Here is a 14,553-nt window from a genome sequence, read left to right as displayed (position 1 = left end):
TGAAGAAAGATATATTTCGATATTTAGGTCAGTTTTAGACTTCTAGATGATTTTTAAAATTGAAAAAGGTTGATTTCTCTGAGGCTTACATGTAAAAACATAAAAAAAAACTAACCTTATCCAAGTTATTGAGCAATTTGGACTGGTGTGTTTTTAAAATGAGGCTCCACGCTGTCTCTCCACTGCTGTTCACACTCCCATAGTCAGCTCCAAATATCAAGAGAGCCTTAACAAAAGAATATTTCATCAGAAAGAGAGAGGACAATGGGCTGTGTATTACACTAAACCCCAAAGTTTATAAATAACGTTTTCTTATTCGTTGGCGTAACAACTTTGAGGTGAATTTTGGTTGGTTGGCTCATTAAGTTGAGTGCTCAAACGTTTCAACAACTAATTTTAATGTACATCAATTTATCGACCATTGTCTTATCCCTTTAGATAATCCTATAATATAAAGTACTAAGCTTTTTTGTTTGTAGCGAAGGATCTCGCTAACCACTAAACCAATATGGTTCTCCTTTAGAGGGAAGCTTCGTATAGGCCCTGAGATGGTTTTAGGCTATTTTATTTTAAAGGCTATTTTATTTATTCTGTCTGTTTGTAGCGAAGGATCTCGCTAACCGCTGAACCGATCGGGTTCTCCTTTGCAGGGTAGCTTCTCATAGGTACCGGGAAGGTTTATAACTATTTTTTCCTACTGGATCCGGATCCGGATCTTTGACAATAAAAATAAAATCACCAAATTTTTCAAAAAAATTTTATTCTTTAATTCGAAGTCAAAAATACTTTTAATTTTCAAGTCTGAACCTAAACCTTAAAGATTGGCTCTCATCAAGAGAATGTCTGAGATTTTATATAAATTTAGGTAGATTTTTCCATTTTTTCCGCATTTTTTGGAGTCTAAGGATCCGGATCCGCATTTTTTTGCGGATCCGGATCCGGATCCTTGGACTCAAAAATATGCGGATCCTTGCGGATCCGGATCCGGATCCAGACTCGGATCCGAAACCCTGTAGGTCTGGAAAAATCAAGTTTTCCATCATGTTAACTTCCTTATCTTACATTTTTAAACTGCAGCTTTTATACAATAATGGTAGGTTCGTCCACAATCCGTTACGGATAACTCTGATTGTTCATTTAGGCAATTATCGTCCTACTATACCGATTTTGAATATTGCAATTGCATGATGATTTACCTATGCAATAAAGTACAATTTATAAAGCGTAGAAGCTCTACAATCAATAAAAGAACGTGCGTAGGTCCATTTTGAACAATGTTTTTCTATATCTATTTGGAAACTAACTTTTTTACGTGATATTTTTTTCTATCAAGAAGATTTTTTAAATGATGCTTCCTATGCAGATAAGTAACAATGTTACAAACGAAGCATCTCTTTAATCTCAAGTCTTAAAATATATTATATGTATTTCCTTTTTATGACTCCTATATTCAATTTGAGACCGATTTACATATTTTTTTGTTTAGAATTCAAAATACAATGATGTTAATACAAGTTCATGTTTGTTTATCCTAGTATCTGATGTTAAAGATTTGCTTGTATGGATGTTCTCGTCTTAACAAATAATAAGTATATATTGATTATTAAAGGCAAACAAACATTTTCATTTGAATCATTTAAAAAAATACATTTGTTAATTTATTAGTATTCAAAAATGTTGAGTTTAAGAAGCAACTCAAAATTTCCAACAATCGCATTAATGTTTTCCTTCATAACTTGTGCACTGAATCTAATAGGAATAGATATAGAAGTTCTAGATGGTCATTCTGAGCTGGATCTTTAAATCATTTCAATGGTGCGCCAAATCGGAGTTCGCCGAATTTCAGCCAATCATAGCGCGGCATTTCGTAAAATGCTGTGCTCTCATTGGTGGAAAGTTGGCTCACCCCGATTTGGCGCACCATTGAAATGATTTAATGATCCAGCTCTGGTCCCATAGTCCGTCAAACTTAAACAGGAATCCCAAGCAGACAAATCCATTTGTTTATGTATATCCTCACTCATACTATTCAAATTATACGACAGACGAAATTTTTCATCAATAATTTGCTGAAAGCTAACATTATCCCGAGATATTCTACTAATAATAGCTGACTTGTCATTTATGTTTTGTCATATGATTCAAATTATACGAGGGAAGAATTTTTTACACGATTTAATTTACCCAAGAAATAAGAAATGCGACTATTCATAGCTGACTTATTCCAATGAAATGAAATTTTACTTAAACTGCCCTTTCATAATAAAATCTGTACACTTTCTAACCAATAGTATGACCGGATTGGTCCTCCACTCCTTTCCTGTTTGCTGATTTAGAGAGTATGTATCTAGATTATATCTATCTTTATAGGCTTGTATACATACATACATGATAATGTCAAGATAACTTTACTCATCCTTTCAATCATATTCAACGGGATAACAATCTTATTCACAATATGTTGCAAAAAGAATAAGCCAATTTATAAAGTGAATGATTACAAGCCTACCCAAGAAAATACACCAATTGCTGGTAAAGAAAATGAAACAGTAGAAATGAAGATAGAAAATCCGAGACAGCAAAAATGCGTGACACCAAAAATTGAAAAATAACTATTAAAACAATAGTAAGAGTATAGTTCTAGAAGATGTAAATTGTGATTAATCTTGATTTTAAAAATATACTGTATCGTATTAATGAACCTATTCTATTATAAAAGTGGTAAGAATTTTGTTGTCTGAGGCATAAATTTCAATAAGAATTGAAATGATTAAGTTATTCTTTTTAGGAAAGTTTTACATACCTCCCAGGATGGTTTTAGGTAATTTTAGTTTTTGATTCAAGCCTTGGTACGCTTTTAGGATATTTTCTATTAGTAGAATGTCGGTCTGATTATTAAGATCTTGTTAGCCGCTGGACTGACGAGGTTGTGCTTATCAAAAAATATACCTACTAGTCCTTTGGTAGTTTTCTACTTATTTTTTTTCGTAACTAGATTCAAATATACATCTTAATAAAAATATTCTAATACTAGGATTAATTTTACCTTGAGAGTAGGCAAATTTCCAGCAATGGCTGCTAGGTGAATTGGCTCATTTCCATTACCATCCCTTTCCTAAACAAAAACATTTTTGCACATTTAAAAAAAACGTGCTGTTGATATCGTCTCAAAATTACAAAACATTTTTTTGTTATCATTCGTTCACCACTTTTTGGGTTGGAGACTAATCTTTGTGGATATTTTCTCTAGACGGGAAAATCTAACATACAAAGTAAAACGAAGTCTCTCTATGTGTATAAAGCTTTAGATGTCGTTAACCGCTGGACCATTGGGCTCTGCTTGTTTGGGAGTATACCTTCTTGTGAAACGAAGTAGGGTTGACAATCCGTCCAATTTTTGAACCAGATTCAGATTCTTACAAAAACCCGACCAACAATGAAACAGATTAATCCGTGGATTCCGGATTCTTATTTTTTTTATTGATTCCAGATTTTCGGATTTCTGATTCTAGCAATATTAAAAGACCTTATTAAAAATAAATTAAGGGATAAAATTTTACCGGGTAAAGGGAAGAATCTAAAGCTGCGTTTTTTTTTATATTTTCACAGTATAGATATTCTCCTATTTCTAGCGGCCAAAATAACTTTGTTAAAAATCTAAATATATATTCGGACCAAAAAACTCAAGACTCAAATTTTAGCCTAACAATTAACAAACCAAATTCGCTATTAAAATACTGGATTACGAATTCAGATTATGGATTCCAAAATTGTCCAAAAATTGGAAGATTCCGGATTTCGGATTGCCAACCCTAATACGAAGTTTTTAATTTTTTTTAACAGAAACATACTTTTTCTTTATTAAAAAAACAACGATTTTTTCCGTCTGATAAAATTGCTTTCAAGTTTAAGAGCCTGATATAAACTTTGATGAAAACAACCCTTGATTTGGTTAAAATTGATCCTTATTTACCTTAACATCAGCACCATGAGCCAGAAGACAAACCACACATGAGAACCTCTTGTGTTTTATCATTGTATGCAGAGCTGAATTTCCATGAAAATCCTTAAATAAAAACAAGATTGACAACATCCCTAAGCTGCAAAGCACAACAAAATCATGGATGGATAAACAAAGAAAAAAAGGAGTATTAAATAATTATATTGCCTAAGTTAGTCTGTGATTTTGCCAAATTCGCACTTTTTCTAGACTATTCTGTCAAAACACAGCAACTGTTTTTGTGTTGTTAATTTATAGTACCTTAGATTTCATGTCGCAGCCCGCCTCCAGGAAAGCATCTAGGATAGGTTTCTCCGAGGCCCAGTGCAGCGGAGTGCCTCCATTCTTTATATCCTGATCCAGTCACAGATATTAGATAATTAACTAGGTAATTAATAATAAGTTTGTCACAGACAGGGGCTGCTATTCAGCCAATTAATTCCATTTTAAATTGCCGAAAATTAAATATTTGTTGGAGTAAAACTTGTTTTTTGGTATAACTGTAAGGGAAGTGGATAAGAAGGGGGAGAAAAAAGGGAAGATTAAGGGGAACTCTTTACTTAGAATTGTTTGTCAGAATCACATTCCATTTTCCCTGATCACAGGGAGGGAGGGGACATTGAAATTTAAATAACACTTATACCCAACCCATGGCTTCGTTATTTAATTTCTTGATTTAAAAGCTTTGGGTACTTTTGTCGAATTTTGATTGGTTGGTTCCAAACTAGAAGTTTTAATACTTTTGGAATATAGTTCAATATGGAATTACAGTTCAATTTCCCAATTCCTCATAGTACATTGGAAAAACACATCAAAATTAAACCCCTCCTCCTCAGTACCCTCGAAATCTTAAGCCATTAAAAATAAATTTTCTAATATCTGTGCCTTAACGTGGAGCTGGTTTGGAAACTGTTTAAGAATAGCTTTGAATGTTCTCTCTTCTGAAGGTGTAATTCTATGTTGATCTCCTGCTGACCCGTTCTTACCCATGGTGTTCAAATCAGCACCTAAAAAGGACAAATATGTCTGTAAGTAGCGTCGCATTTAAAATTTACCGTAGATTAGATGAAAAAATAATAATAATCTGGTTCTTTTTTAAATGTGAGGTAAATCGTTCATCTATTGTTTTTAAGCCTCAAAACTAAAACATTTACGGAATTTTAGCACAACCTATCTCCCCATTTCTTTAGCTTTTCTATTATTGATGTAGTTATCCTTGTAAGATCCTACCATTATTCATGAGTGCCAGAACGGCGTCCTGGTTGTCAGCCAGACAGGCCAGGTGAAGAGGAGTGTTGCTGTCTCCATTTCTAGCATTAATCAGCTCTGTTCGCAACTGTCCGTTATCCTATAGGAATATTAATCAAATAAATTCATGAATTTAAAGGGATAAAACAATAGACAGTAAATAATGTGAAGGGCCACATAAATGATAATTGAAACTTCTTTTTATGTAGATTAAAACTATGAAAAGTTAAGACACTGCTTCTTATAAAATCAACCAAGATTTAATAAAAGTATCCAATGCTTTTAAGCCAACGAAAATGGGAATTGTTAGGTACCAGTGTAATTCAAAATTTAATGACCACTGCATTAATTCTTAAAAATACTTATCACATTTTTTCACTTCAGTTAAAAAATGACACATGTAAAAAGACTAGATATTATCAAACTGGGTTGATTTTCCCCTTTGATTATAATAAACAAAACTAACCCTTAAATTTTGAAATTATCAATAAAAAACTTTGGAAGTTCCGAGTTTTATTAACGAAGCATTAACAAATTTACTTAGTGAATAGGATACAATAACATTCTTTTTTAAAAATAAGATTGACAGGCCGATATAATAAGTAACAGACCTGCAATTGAGTAGCAAGGATGTCAATAAGCAAAGAATTTCCATTGGCTGCGGCCAGGTGGAATGCGTTGTTTCCAGCCAAATCTTTCATCTCCAAACTAAAATAAACAAGGGCAATTATGTCCATATTGATTATTGGTGCTTTAAAAAATAACAATAAACTGTTATTTTTAAAAAGTTTGTTAGTTAAATCTTAAAAAAATAGTAGAATCAAATAAATTGTAAATAAACACACTAAAAAGTTGTTTTACGTTGTGAATGTTAAAAGCGGACAAAATAAGTCTAGTTATAGAGTAGCTGCGCTAATCAATAATGATAAAAAGCAAAGTTTTAACGAAACAAAATTTAGGCAGTAAAAGAATAAAGTCGCACGAAAGATTTAAGACATCAAATGATATGGTTGGTTAAACTCAGCGTTGCGGAGCCGTTTGATTTTGGTGCGGCTCCGGCTCCGACCTAAAATCAAGAAAAACTCTACATATTTTTTCCCCATGTCTTTTTTGAAGGTTTTAAAAGTTAAATTTTTAATAAAAATGGACTTGAAAAACTCAAAAGAGGCATTTGCACATGACAAAGCAGAGTTCCAAATTATAATTAATAAAAAAATCTCTTTATTTAGCTAACCCGGAGTCGGAGCCGTTTTTAAAAGAAAATTACGGCTCCAGCTCCGGCAAAATATGGCGGCTCCACGGCTCCCGGCTTCCCAACGCTGGTTGGTTTAATCAGGGATCTTAAGAGATAAGACAAAGAATGCAATCACCAATAAATAATTAATGTACAACCTGAATTAAGATAAACAAAATTACATATGCAGTAGATTAAAATTATCGGTGGAAAAGTTACTACCTGGTTTATACCAACCAATCAAGAATCAATGATAGTCCTCAACGAATGAAACAATAAAACTTTCCGCAACTTCCCCTAGTTGTCTAAGAAGGGGATTATTGAGTAAGTTTGGATACCTAATAGTCACGTACATAATATCAGTACTACCCTTATCCCAAGCTCCTCTGCGGAAAGCGTCATTTATTACGGTGACTTTATTTGGGACACCTGTCATACTCGGCGAGGGTGAGGTATTAATGAGTAACTCTCATGAGATAGCGGGTCAAGTCATAATGTGCTTGAACGTGGAGCTTGATAGCCCTAGTGGCTAGACAAAAGTGTCTCAGTCTACTCCATGACTACTCAGGTCCAAACCCTAAGAGACTATGGCTAATCAATCAATCAAAAAACTTTCAGCACACAGTCAAATGTCTGGAAAACTAAAAGCAACGCACCTTGCCCCAGCTGCAAGAACAGCTTGGGTAATATGTTTGCTGCCCATCTTTACAGCCATCAACAAAGGACTTAGTCCATCCTTGTCCGACTTGTTGATCAAAGATATAAACCTTAACAAAAAACATAAAACGTTAGGTTTAAGATAAATTTTAAAGATAATTTTATAGTTTTTTATTATAAAACATGGTTGGCTTATAAAGTCCAGGGCAGTTAAAACCACATGTACATAAAAAAATAGGAGAATTTAACTTTATTTTGAAAATTCTGTTTTCCACTATTTGACCGGTTAAACCCGGACTTTTCAATTGTCCACGGACTTTTCTAGAAAAAGCCGTATTTTTGCCAACCCTGTTATAAAAATATAATTTTAAAGCCAAAAATTTTTCTTTTCGGCTTCAAAAAACTTAAGATTCTTTGATATAATATTTTTAAATTACACACACGTACAGCGTGTTCTTTAAAGCTTATACACACTCACTATGTCTTTTTTTCTTCAACTTTTAAAGATTTGGGAGAGCCGTTGCATTACTTTCAATTATAGCTTTGCTTGTTTAAATTAGGGGGGTGGAGGGATAATAAAATTTTTAAAAAATCTATTTTCCTTTTTTGTTTCTAAAAGAAATTATTAAATAATCCATTCCTAACTATGTACATGACAGCATGAGTGACCAAAACTTGAGATTTGTAGAGAAGCTTCTCTATAAGATCTTACACGTCATGCTTGAGAGTATCAACAATGTCTAAAGCCACGGCTAGATGACAAACACTCCAATCCTCGCGAGCTCTATTACATTTTATAAACCTTCTTCCAATTTTTTTTAATAGGTACAAAGGTTTTTTGGATCATGGAAAGAAAACGAAGTAGCGGATTTCGTCATATTTTCACAGTAGCTTTTCTCACATTTCTATCCCCTGCAGAGGGCTCTAACCCTGCGGGGAAATCATTAACATTTACCTTACCCAACCTAAAAAACCTTTCTTTTTTAACTCTTAGAATGTAGGTAGGGAGGTTGATAAGACTATAAAGTATGCTGGAACCCAAAGTTATAAACTTGAAGAGTGAGTAACTTGTATGTATGTTAAGATCAATTTATCAGCTCATGTAAATTGTTATTAACTCTTAAAATATGCTTTTATTTCAAAATACATAACTTATGAAACCACAGAAAACAAAATTGTGAATCTAGAATATCCTTTGTGATATAGATAATAGAATTAAACAATAATTTTGAGAATTACAATATATGTGTATAAATATATCTATTAATCTAATATGTATGTATGTATAACCCAGACAGCTACCTGGGTCCAGTGTTGGGGACCTTTATCGTTAGATAGCAAATTAATTGTTCTCTACCCAGCTAACATTTTCATTAAAATTCATTTAATTTTCATCTTTTTCGCTTACATCTATTCATTTAAAATCATCATGCCAGAAAAATGAAAATCAGGGATATTTCAGAATCAACTCCCTTCTAAAATGGCACCGATTTTGATGATTATAGAAATGAATTTTAAATGACAATCATTTTTGTGGAGACCTGACTTTTAAATGACAGTCATGTTTGTAGAGAAATGAAATTTACATGCCAGGTCATCTTTTTATGGAAATAATATATAATGTAAAGCAGCATCCAAGGACTTGCCACATGACACTGAATTTAGTCGTTTATATGACTAATTGAAATTGTAATTCAAATAAGATTTCTTTATTTTAAATGAATGTTAAAAATTCCTTTCATGTTCCAAAATATTTCCGTTATATTTTCTAATAACATAATAATTACTCAATTTTAATTAAATTTATTTTTACTTAACTTTTCCCACTTTTAGAATTAAAATTTGAGACCTCTAGCGGGATTTTTTCTAACCATGTAATATAGAAAAAAAGAATGGGATGAAAAGTAAATGACCAGCATTTATTTTTCATCTCTTAATGATATGAAGATTTTTGACATAATTTGGAAAAAGTCAAACATGAAAATTTAATGCCGGGTCATTTCTCGGAAAATTACAAAAATGAAAAATAAATGCTGGTCATTCACTTTTCATTTTCAATGAAAAAAAAATTCTTTTCATCTTTCTGGCATTTGGGAGAAAATTACAAAAATGAAAAAAAAATGCTGGTCATTTACTTTTCATTTTCAATGAAAAAAGCATTCCTATCATTTCTATGAATTTGAAATTGTCATTTAATTTTTTTGGAGAGATGACGCATGTTTGACTGGGTACTCTTTTTGTAGTGACTTGGCTGTGTTAATATTACCATAGTTGTTAGCCCAGGGTCCACAGGGTGGGGACATATAGTTATATCATTCATCCATTCCCCCTTTATTGTTTTACTCAAATAGAATTGTGTAAGAATGGTTATAATCCTTGCGTTATCACATATTCTTTGCAGGGACTGAGCGTTGAATAAATCATTCTTAGCATCTAAAAATAAAAAATAAATTATTACCTTGGTACATAATAATTTTTTTTTATAGATAGAAAATATTTCTTGCGGCGGCTAATGCTACTATATACTACCTACCCGTTAAGATATTTACATTGGTCCCAAAAAAGCTCTAGGCTAATGTATTTCTAAATTAAAGTCTTGCGATGGTTTTTGGCTATTTTACTATTCGTTACTTTTGCAATTGAATGCAGATCCCTAAGATGCTAGAGGAGCAGCCGTTAATAAACAGTTAACAAACAAGTTAGGTAGGTATATAAATGAGTAAAACTTGCAATTAGCCTACCTAGGAAAAAGGGAATAACTTTGATGTAAACTTTAAATCTTTGTTCAGCTTCTGTAAGGTTGCTAGACCGATACACACTAAAAAAAACATAGTTATTAGATTAAAACCTACTTGCCTAGTCCTATATATTAGATTAAAACAAAGTTCAATCCCAAAACACGCGTCTTACACAATAAGACACCTATTCAATAGAAACTCAAGCTATGATCGCTTCAATTTGTTAGTTAAATAATATATTCATAGAAGATAAAGGTAGAATTTATTTAGGTACCTATGAAAAAATACCAATGAAATAGCACTGCAAGAATGAAAAATTATGAAATTAATGTAGTATAATAAGATTTTGTATTTCAAATAAATCATTAGACTTAGACTTTTATTGGTTACCACAGGAAAGTTAAATTACGTAGGTACCTAATACGAGAATTAGAATGTATATTTGGTGGATTGATAGATATAGAACACAGGACAAGCTACACAATTAAATAACGTACCTAATACATGAAGTAGAATGTCTATTGACTTGATTATGAACAACAATTCCATATATATCAGGTGGATCTTCTGTATCCTAATTTAAAAGAAAAAGTTAGCCAACATTTTAAATCACAGCCTTGGGGTCATATTTTAGAGGTTTACCCCCTATCCACCAAGGACCAATAATAGGAAAACTTTCCTGATATATATCTCTATTTGAGTACTTAATGTCTATCGGCTTCGTCCATAATGTTTGAAAGCTTTGACTTTCAAGAGTTGTAATTTTTGCAAAATAGCAATAAAAAATCTTTTCTGAAAAGTAAAACTCCACTGGTACAGATTATATCTAGCTTTAAATAAAAAAAATATTTACATTACAGGAAAGTAGAGGCCATTGGACAATAAATTTTCTTAAACTAAAAGAGTACAATATCAAATGTTGACTTTGTATACAAAAATGTAAAGGGATAGTTTCACGAAGTGCATTTAACAAAAAATAGTGAACTTTAAGTTTTTTCTATTTTAAATAACGTAGTAGTGCATAATATAAAGTTATTGATTAAAATTAAGAGATTTTACCAGGGATTTTCCTTAAAAAATGAGTTTTTCATTTTTATTTTCAACTTCGTTGCGTGTTATATATGGCAAAAACTTTTTTGTCATAAATACAACTTTAGATAGCATTTACTAGTTAATAGAACTTTAAACTTTTTGTACAACAAAATACACATAACAACAAAGAATGACCAATAAAATATTCAGTATGGTACTTAGAGTAGTGATCTTTTTATATGTCTTAGTAGAATATATTAGGCATTTGATAGATATGATTGTGATAAAGAATCTTAACATTGACCTGACCAAACTTTTTTTATTTGACAATATCTAAAAGAGTTAGTGATTTGCATCATAAATTACATGAGAATGGTCTTTTTATATATATATATGTTGTATGGTTAGTTGGTATTTCCGCGTGAGATAATGTGTATATTGTAAGTAAACCGGACAGTTTTCTTTATTTTTTTAAAAAGAATCTATAGAAAACCTGTCCTATAAAGAACCGGACGTTATTTTTTATGTTTTTTAAGTAACTTGTCCCAAGGGGAACCCCTGTTCAATTTTTTTATAACTCTTGTGAAATATGTGGAAAAAGATTATCTAAAATTGGTGTTTTGGCTATACATATTTGGAAAAAAATAGACCATTCTCATGTAATTTATGTGGCAAATCTCTTTAACTTTTTTCGATATTGTCAAATAAAAAAAGTTTGGTCTGGTCAATGTTAAAAATGCTTTAACATATAATCATATCTATCCAATGCCTAATATATTCTACTAAGACATATAAAAGTTCACTACTCTAAGTACCTTAACTCTTTAAATACACTTCATAGAACTATCCCTTTGTTTATTTAATCGGGAGTGCACAATGCAAGCTAATAAACATCAATTTATCGTCCAGTTTCATATCCCTTAATATATGCTTACATTTTTCTGTCTTGTCTGAGGAATGGGACCATACATCATCATTCCCTCGTCCCTGGAGTGAACCATATATTTTGCATATTCCGAGCTCTCCTCCTCCCGGACCTATGCACAATAAAGTTCTTGTTATTTTCTATTTTAAAATACCCAGTATGTTTCCGGACAGTTTCGCACAAGCAGGCTATAATATGTTAAATACCGAACTTTAGCGACCCTTTAAAATGATATATGTCCTTCGAGAATCTAATTAACTTTTCGGATCATGAAAAAGAAAACGAAGTAGCGGGTTTCGTTGAATTTCACAGTAGCTTTTCACCTATTTCTAGCCCCTGCGAAGCCAACGTCCTAACTCTGCGGGACACTCATGAACATTTTTCTAACTTAACCTATTAAAAGCTAAAAGCTACTTCATTTTCTTTCTATAATCCAACTTTTCTTTGTCAATCGTGTTCTAGACTCTTCTAGACAAAATTCAATATTTGTACCCCTTCCAAAATGAGAGACTAAATAATCAAGTCCAGGAATATTCAGGACACCCCAGAATAATTTAGGTCAGGTAACTTATTCATTATACTTAAAACTCAACAAAACATTTGATAGCATTTCTTCAAAAATCGCTTACATATTTCAAAGTTGTTTTATAAATATAAAACCATGGCGAAACAATTCTTTTAATTGATATTAGCGGCTACGCCCCTAAAGGCCTCTGGTGGCACTTAAAATGTGCGTTCAAGTCTGGAGATTATTTCAAAAAATTTTCGTTTTTTTTTGTGATTTATCTTGGGAGGGTGGTGGTACCCTCCCCCTAAATAGTTATAAACCTTGCCCGGACCTATGAGAAGCTACCCTGTTTAGGAGAACCCAATCGGGTTAGAAGTTAGCAAGATCCTGCAGTACAAGACAAACAAACAAAGAGACATCCTTTTACCAGGGGTGTATATTCTAAACAAGATTCATTTTTTCCCCTGCTGCAAATTTTTTTATTTTTTTCCCCCTCCTAGTTTTTACCAGCAATAAGGGAAGAAATGGAAAAATATTGCCTGCCTAGTCGCAGAAATTTTAATTTCCACCTACTTCGCCCCCAATGGGGCAACAGTAGAGGGAAGATACAAATTTTTAGTCACATGACCAAAATTTATAAAAAAAATTAATATCCTTTCCAGGATTCATCAATATTACGAAAATATGATAATAGTTATTTCTCGCATCGTATTATAAACAGCTTTCCGCGGATATAGAATGTACAATTATAAGATTAAAACCAGTTTTTTAGCCCCGAGGTGCCAAAGGCACCGGTTAAAAAACTGGTTTTAATCTTATGATTGTACATTTTTATATTCGTAGAAAGCTGGATATAATACAAATACGATGCTAGACATAGTTTTTTCGTATGGATGAGAACCGGTTCCTATCCACCGGATTCGAATGAATACGAGAAATAACTATTATAAACCTCAGAATTTATTAACGTTAACGTCAGTCGAAAATTAGATTCATTACCATTAATAATCAGACAAAATTATCCATTACACTTTTTCGGCAGCAAGAGATTTTCCCCATATATAAACAGAAAAAATTGTATTCCATACTTCAAAAACCAAAAAGTAGTCTAAATGTTACAATTTAAAAAGTTTTAAGTAGAGATGACAATCCGTCTTTTTGGACCGGATTCTTACAAAAATCCGTCCAAAACATAGCGGATTCCAGAAATATTTTGAAGGGCTTTAAAAAAATATAAAAATCAAGTGCTACATAGGTCCTATAAATTAATGTTCTTGGTGTTCTCTATAATAATAAAGGTACTAAGAAAGAGAGGTAATGTCTGATTGAGCCAATAGGAGAATCGCATCAGTACATACATTTAATTTCATTGGTTGAAATTGTGTACACATTTTTTTCATTTCATACATAGATAAAAGTCAGCTGTAAACAGTATATCTTCTTAGTAATAAGCTTTGCGGAATCAGAATTGAGTAATTGCTCAAAAATTTCGTCTAAAATTTGAAAGCTTCGAACAAAGGTTGATTATAAAAAAAGTTAGGCTGGCTACTCGCTGGTGAGGCAAAATTATTTTTATGAAAAATCCTACAAAAACGAATAAAAAAATTTACAAAAAAATAAAATCTTATAAGGGTTATTAACATATAAATATGATTTTGTTTAATTTTTGTAGATTTTTAATGTGCTTTTTAAGAATTTTTCACAAAAATAATTTTGCCTTACTATTGAGTCTTATCATTTTTTAAAAATCTAAAGTAAAGTAAACAATACTTATGTCTGCTAGAAATGTTCCTTCTTAGATTTGACGAATAAGGGGTTCAGAATATGCTTGTATTCTTATATTTCTATAATTCGAGAATCGAACCAGATTTTAAAAGATATGTATATTGTATAATGATGACAATCTTTGCCTTCAAATAGGGGGAGTTGAAAGAAAAAACTCAAGAAGCTAATTTTAGCCTGCCAATTAAGAATCTGAATTCGCTAATTAAAAAACAGATTCCGGATTCGAATTGGCCAAAAATAGGGCGGATTCCAGATTCGGATTGCCAACCCTAGTTTTAAGATAGGACACTTCTAGGATAATAAATCTATTTGTGTACAAACCTGATCCGGGGGAATATTTGCCATACTGGAAAACCAGCTTTTAGCCATATTCAGAAAGTTAGGCATTTTTATTATAATAAACAATCTGAAATAATAACTTACAAA

General features: G+C 32.0%; 1 protein-coding gene across 1 annotated transcript in view; it reads right to left on the bottom strand.

Moving 5' to 3' along the window:
• Nucleotides 1-14,541, bottom strand: part of iPLA2-VIA (calcium-independent phospholipase A2 VIA) — a 32,072-nt gene extending 17,531 nt beyond the window's left edge. The window contains exons 1-14 of the mRNA XM_080169218.1: nucleotides 14,449-14,541; nucleotides 11,845-11,946; nucleotides 10,375-10,451; nucleotides 9,881-9,957; nucleotides 9,517-9,572; nucleotides 7,852-7,925; nucleotides 7,139-7,249; nucleotides 5,860-5,956; nucleotides 5,231-5,348; nucleotides 4,886-5,007; nucleotides 4,262-4,354; nucleotides 3,974-4,066; nucleotides 3,047-3,115; nucleotides 116-226 (exon numbers count right to left, since the gene is read on the bottom strand). Coding sequence (XP_080025344.1) covers nucleotides 116-226; nucleotides 3,047-3,115; nucleotides 3,974-4,066; nucleotides 4,262-4,354; nucleotides 4,886-5,007; nucleotides 5,231-5,348; nucleotides 5,860-5,956; nucleotides 7,139-7,249; nucleotides 7,852-7,925; nucleotides 9,517-9,572; nucleotides 9,881-9,957; nucleotides 10,375-10,451; nucleotides 11,845-11,946; nucleotides 14,449-14,514 — 1,266 coding nt within the window. The 5' untranslated portion in view covers nucleotides 14,515-14,541. The remainder of the gene's footprint in view (nucleotides 1-115; nucleotides 227-3,046; nucleotides 3,116-3,973; nucleotides 4,067-4,261; nucleotides 4,355-4,885; nucleotides 5,008-5,230; nucleotides 5,349-5,859; nucleotides 5,957-7,138; nucleotides 7,250-7,851; nucleotides 7,926-9,516; nucleotides 9,573-9,880; nucleotides 9,958-10,374; nucleotides 10,452-11,844; nucleotides 11,947-14,448) is intronic.
• Nucleotides 14,542-14,553: the final 12 nt, after the last annotated feature.

The sequence above is a fragment of the Acartia tonsa genome, chromosome 8 (assembly GCF_053477335.1).
Source record: "Acartia tonsa isolate MP-2025a chromosome 8, ASM5347733v1, whole genome shotgun sequence".
NCBI classification, from domain to species: Eukaryota; Metazoa; Arthropoda; class Copepoda; order Calanoida; family Acartiidae; genus Acartia; species Acartia tonsa.
This window is presented reverse-complemented; position numbering and strand designations above follow the sequence as displayed.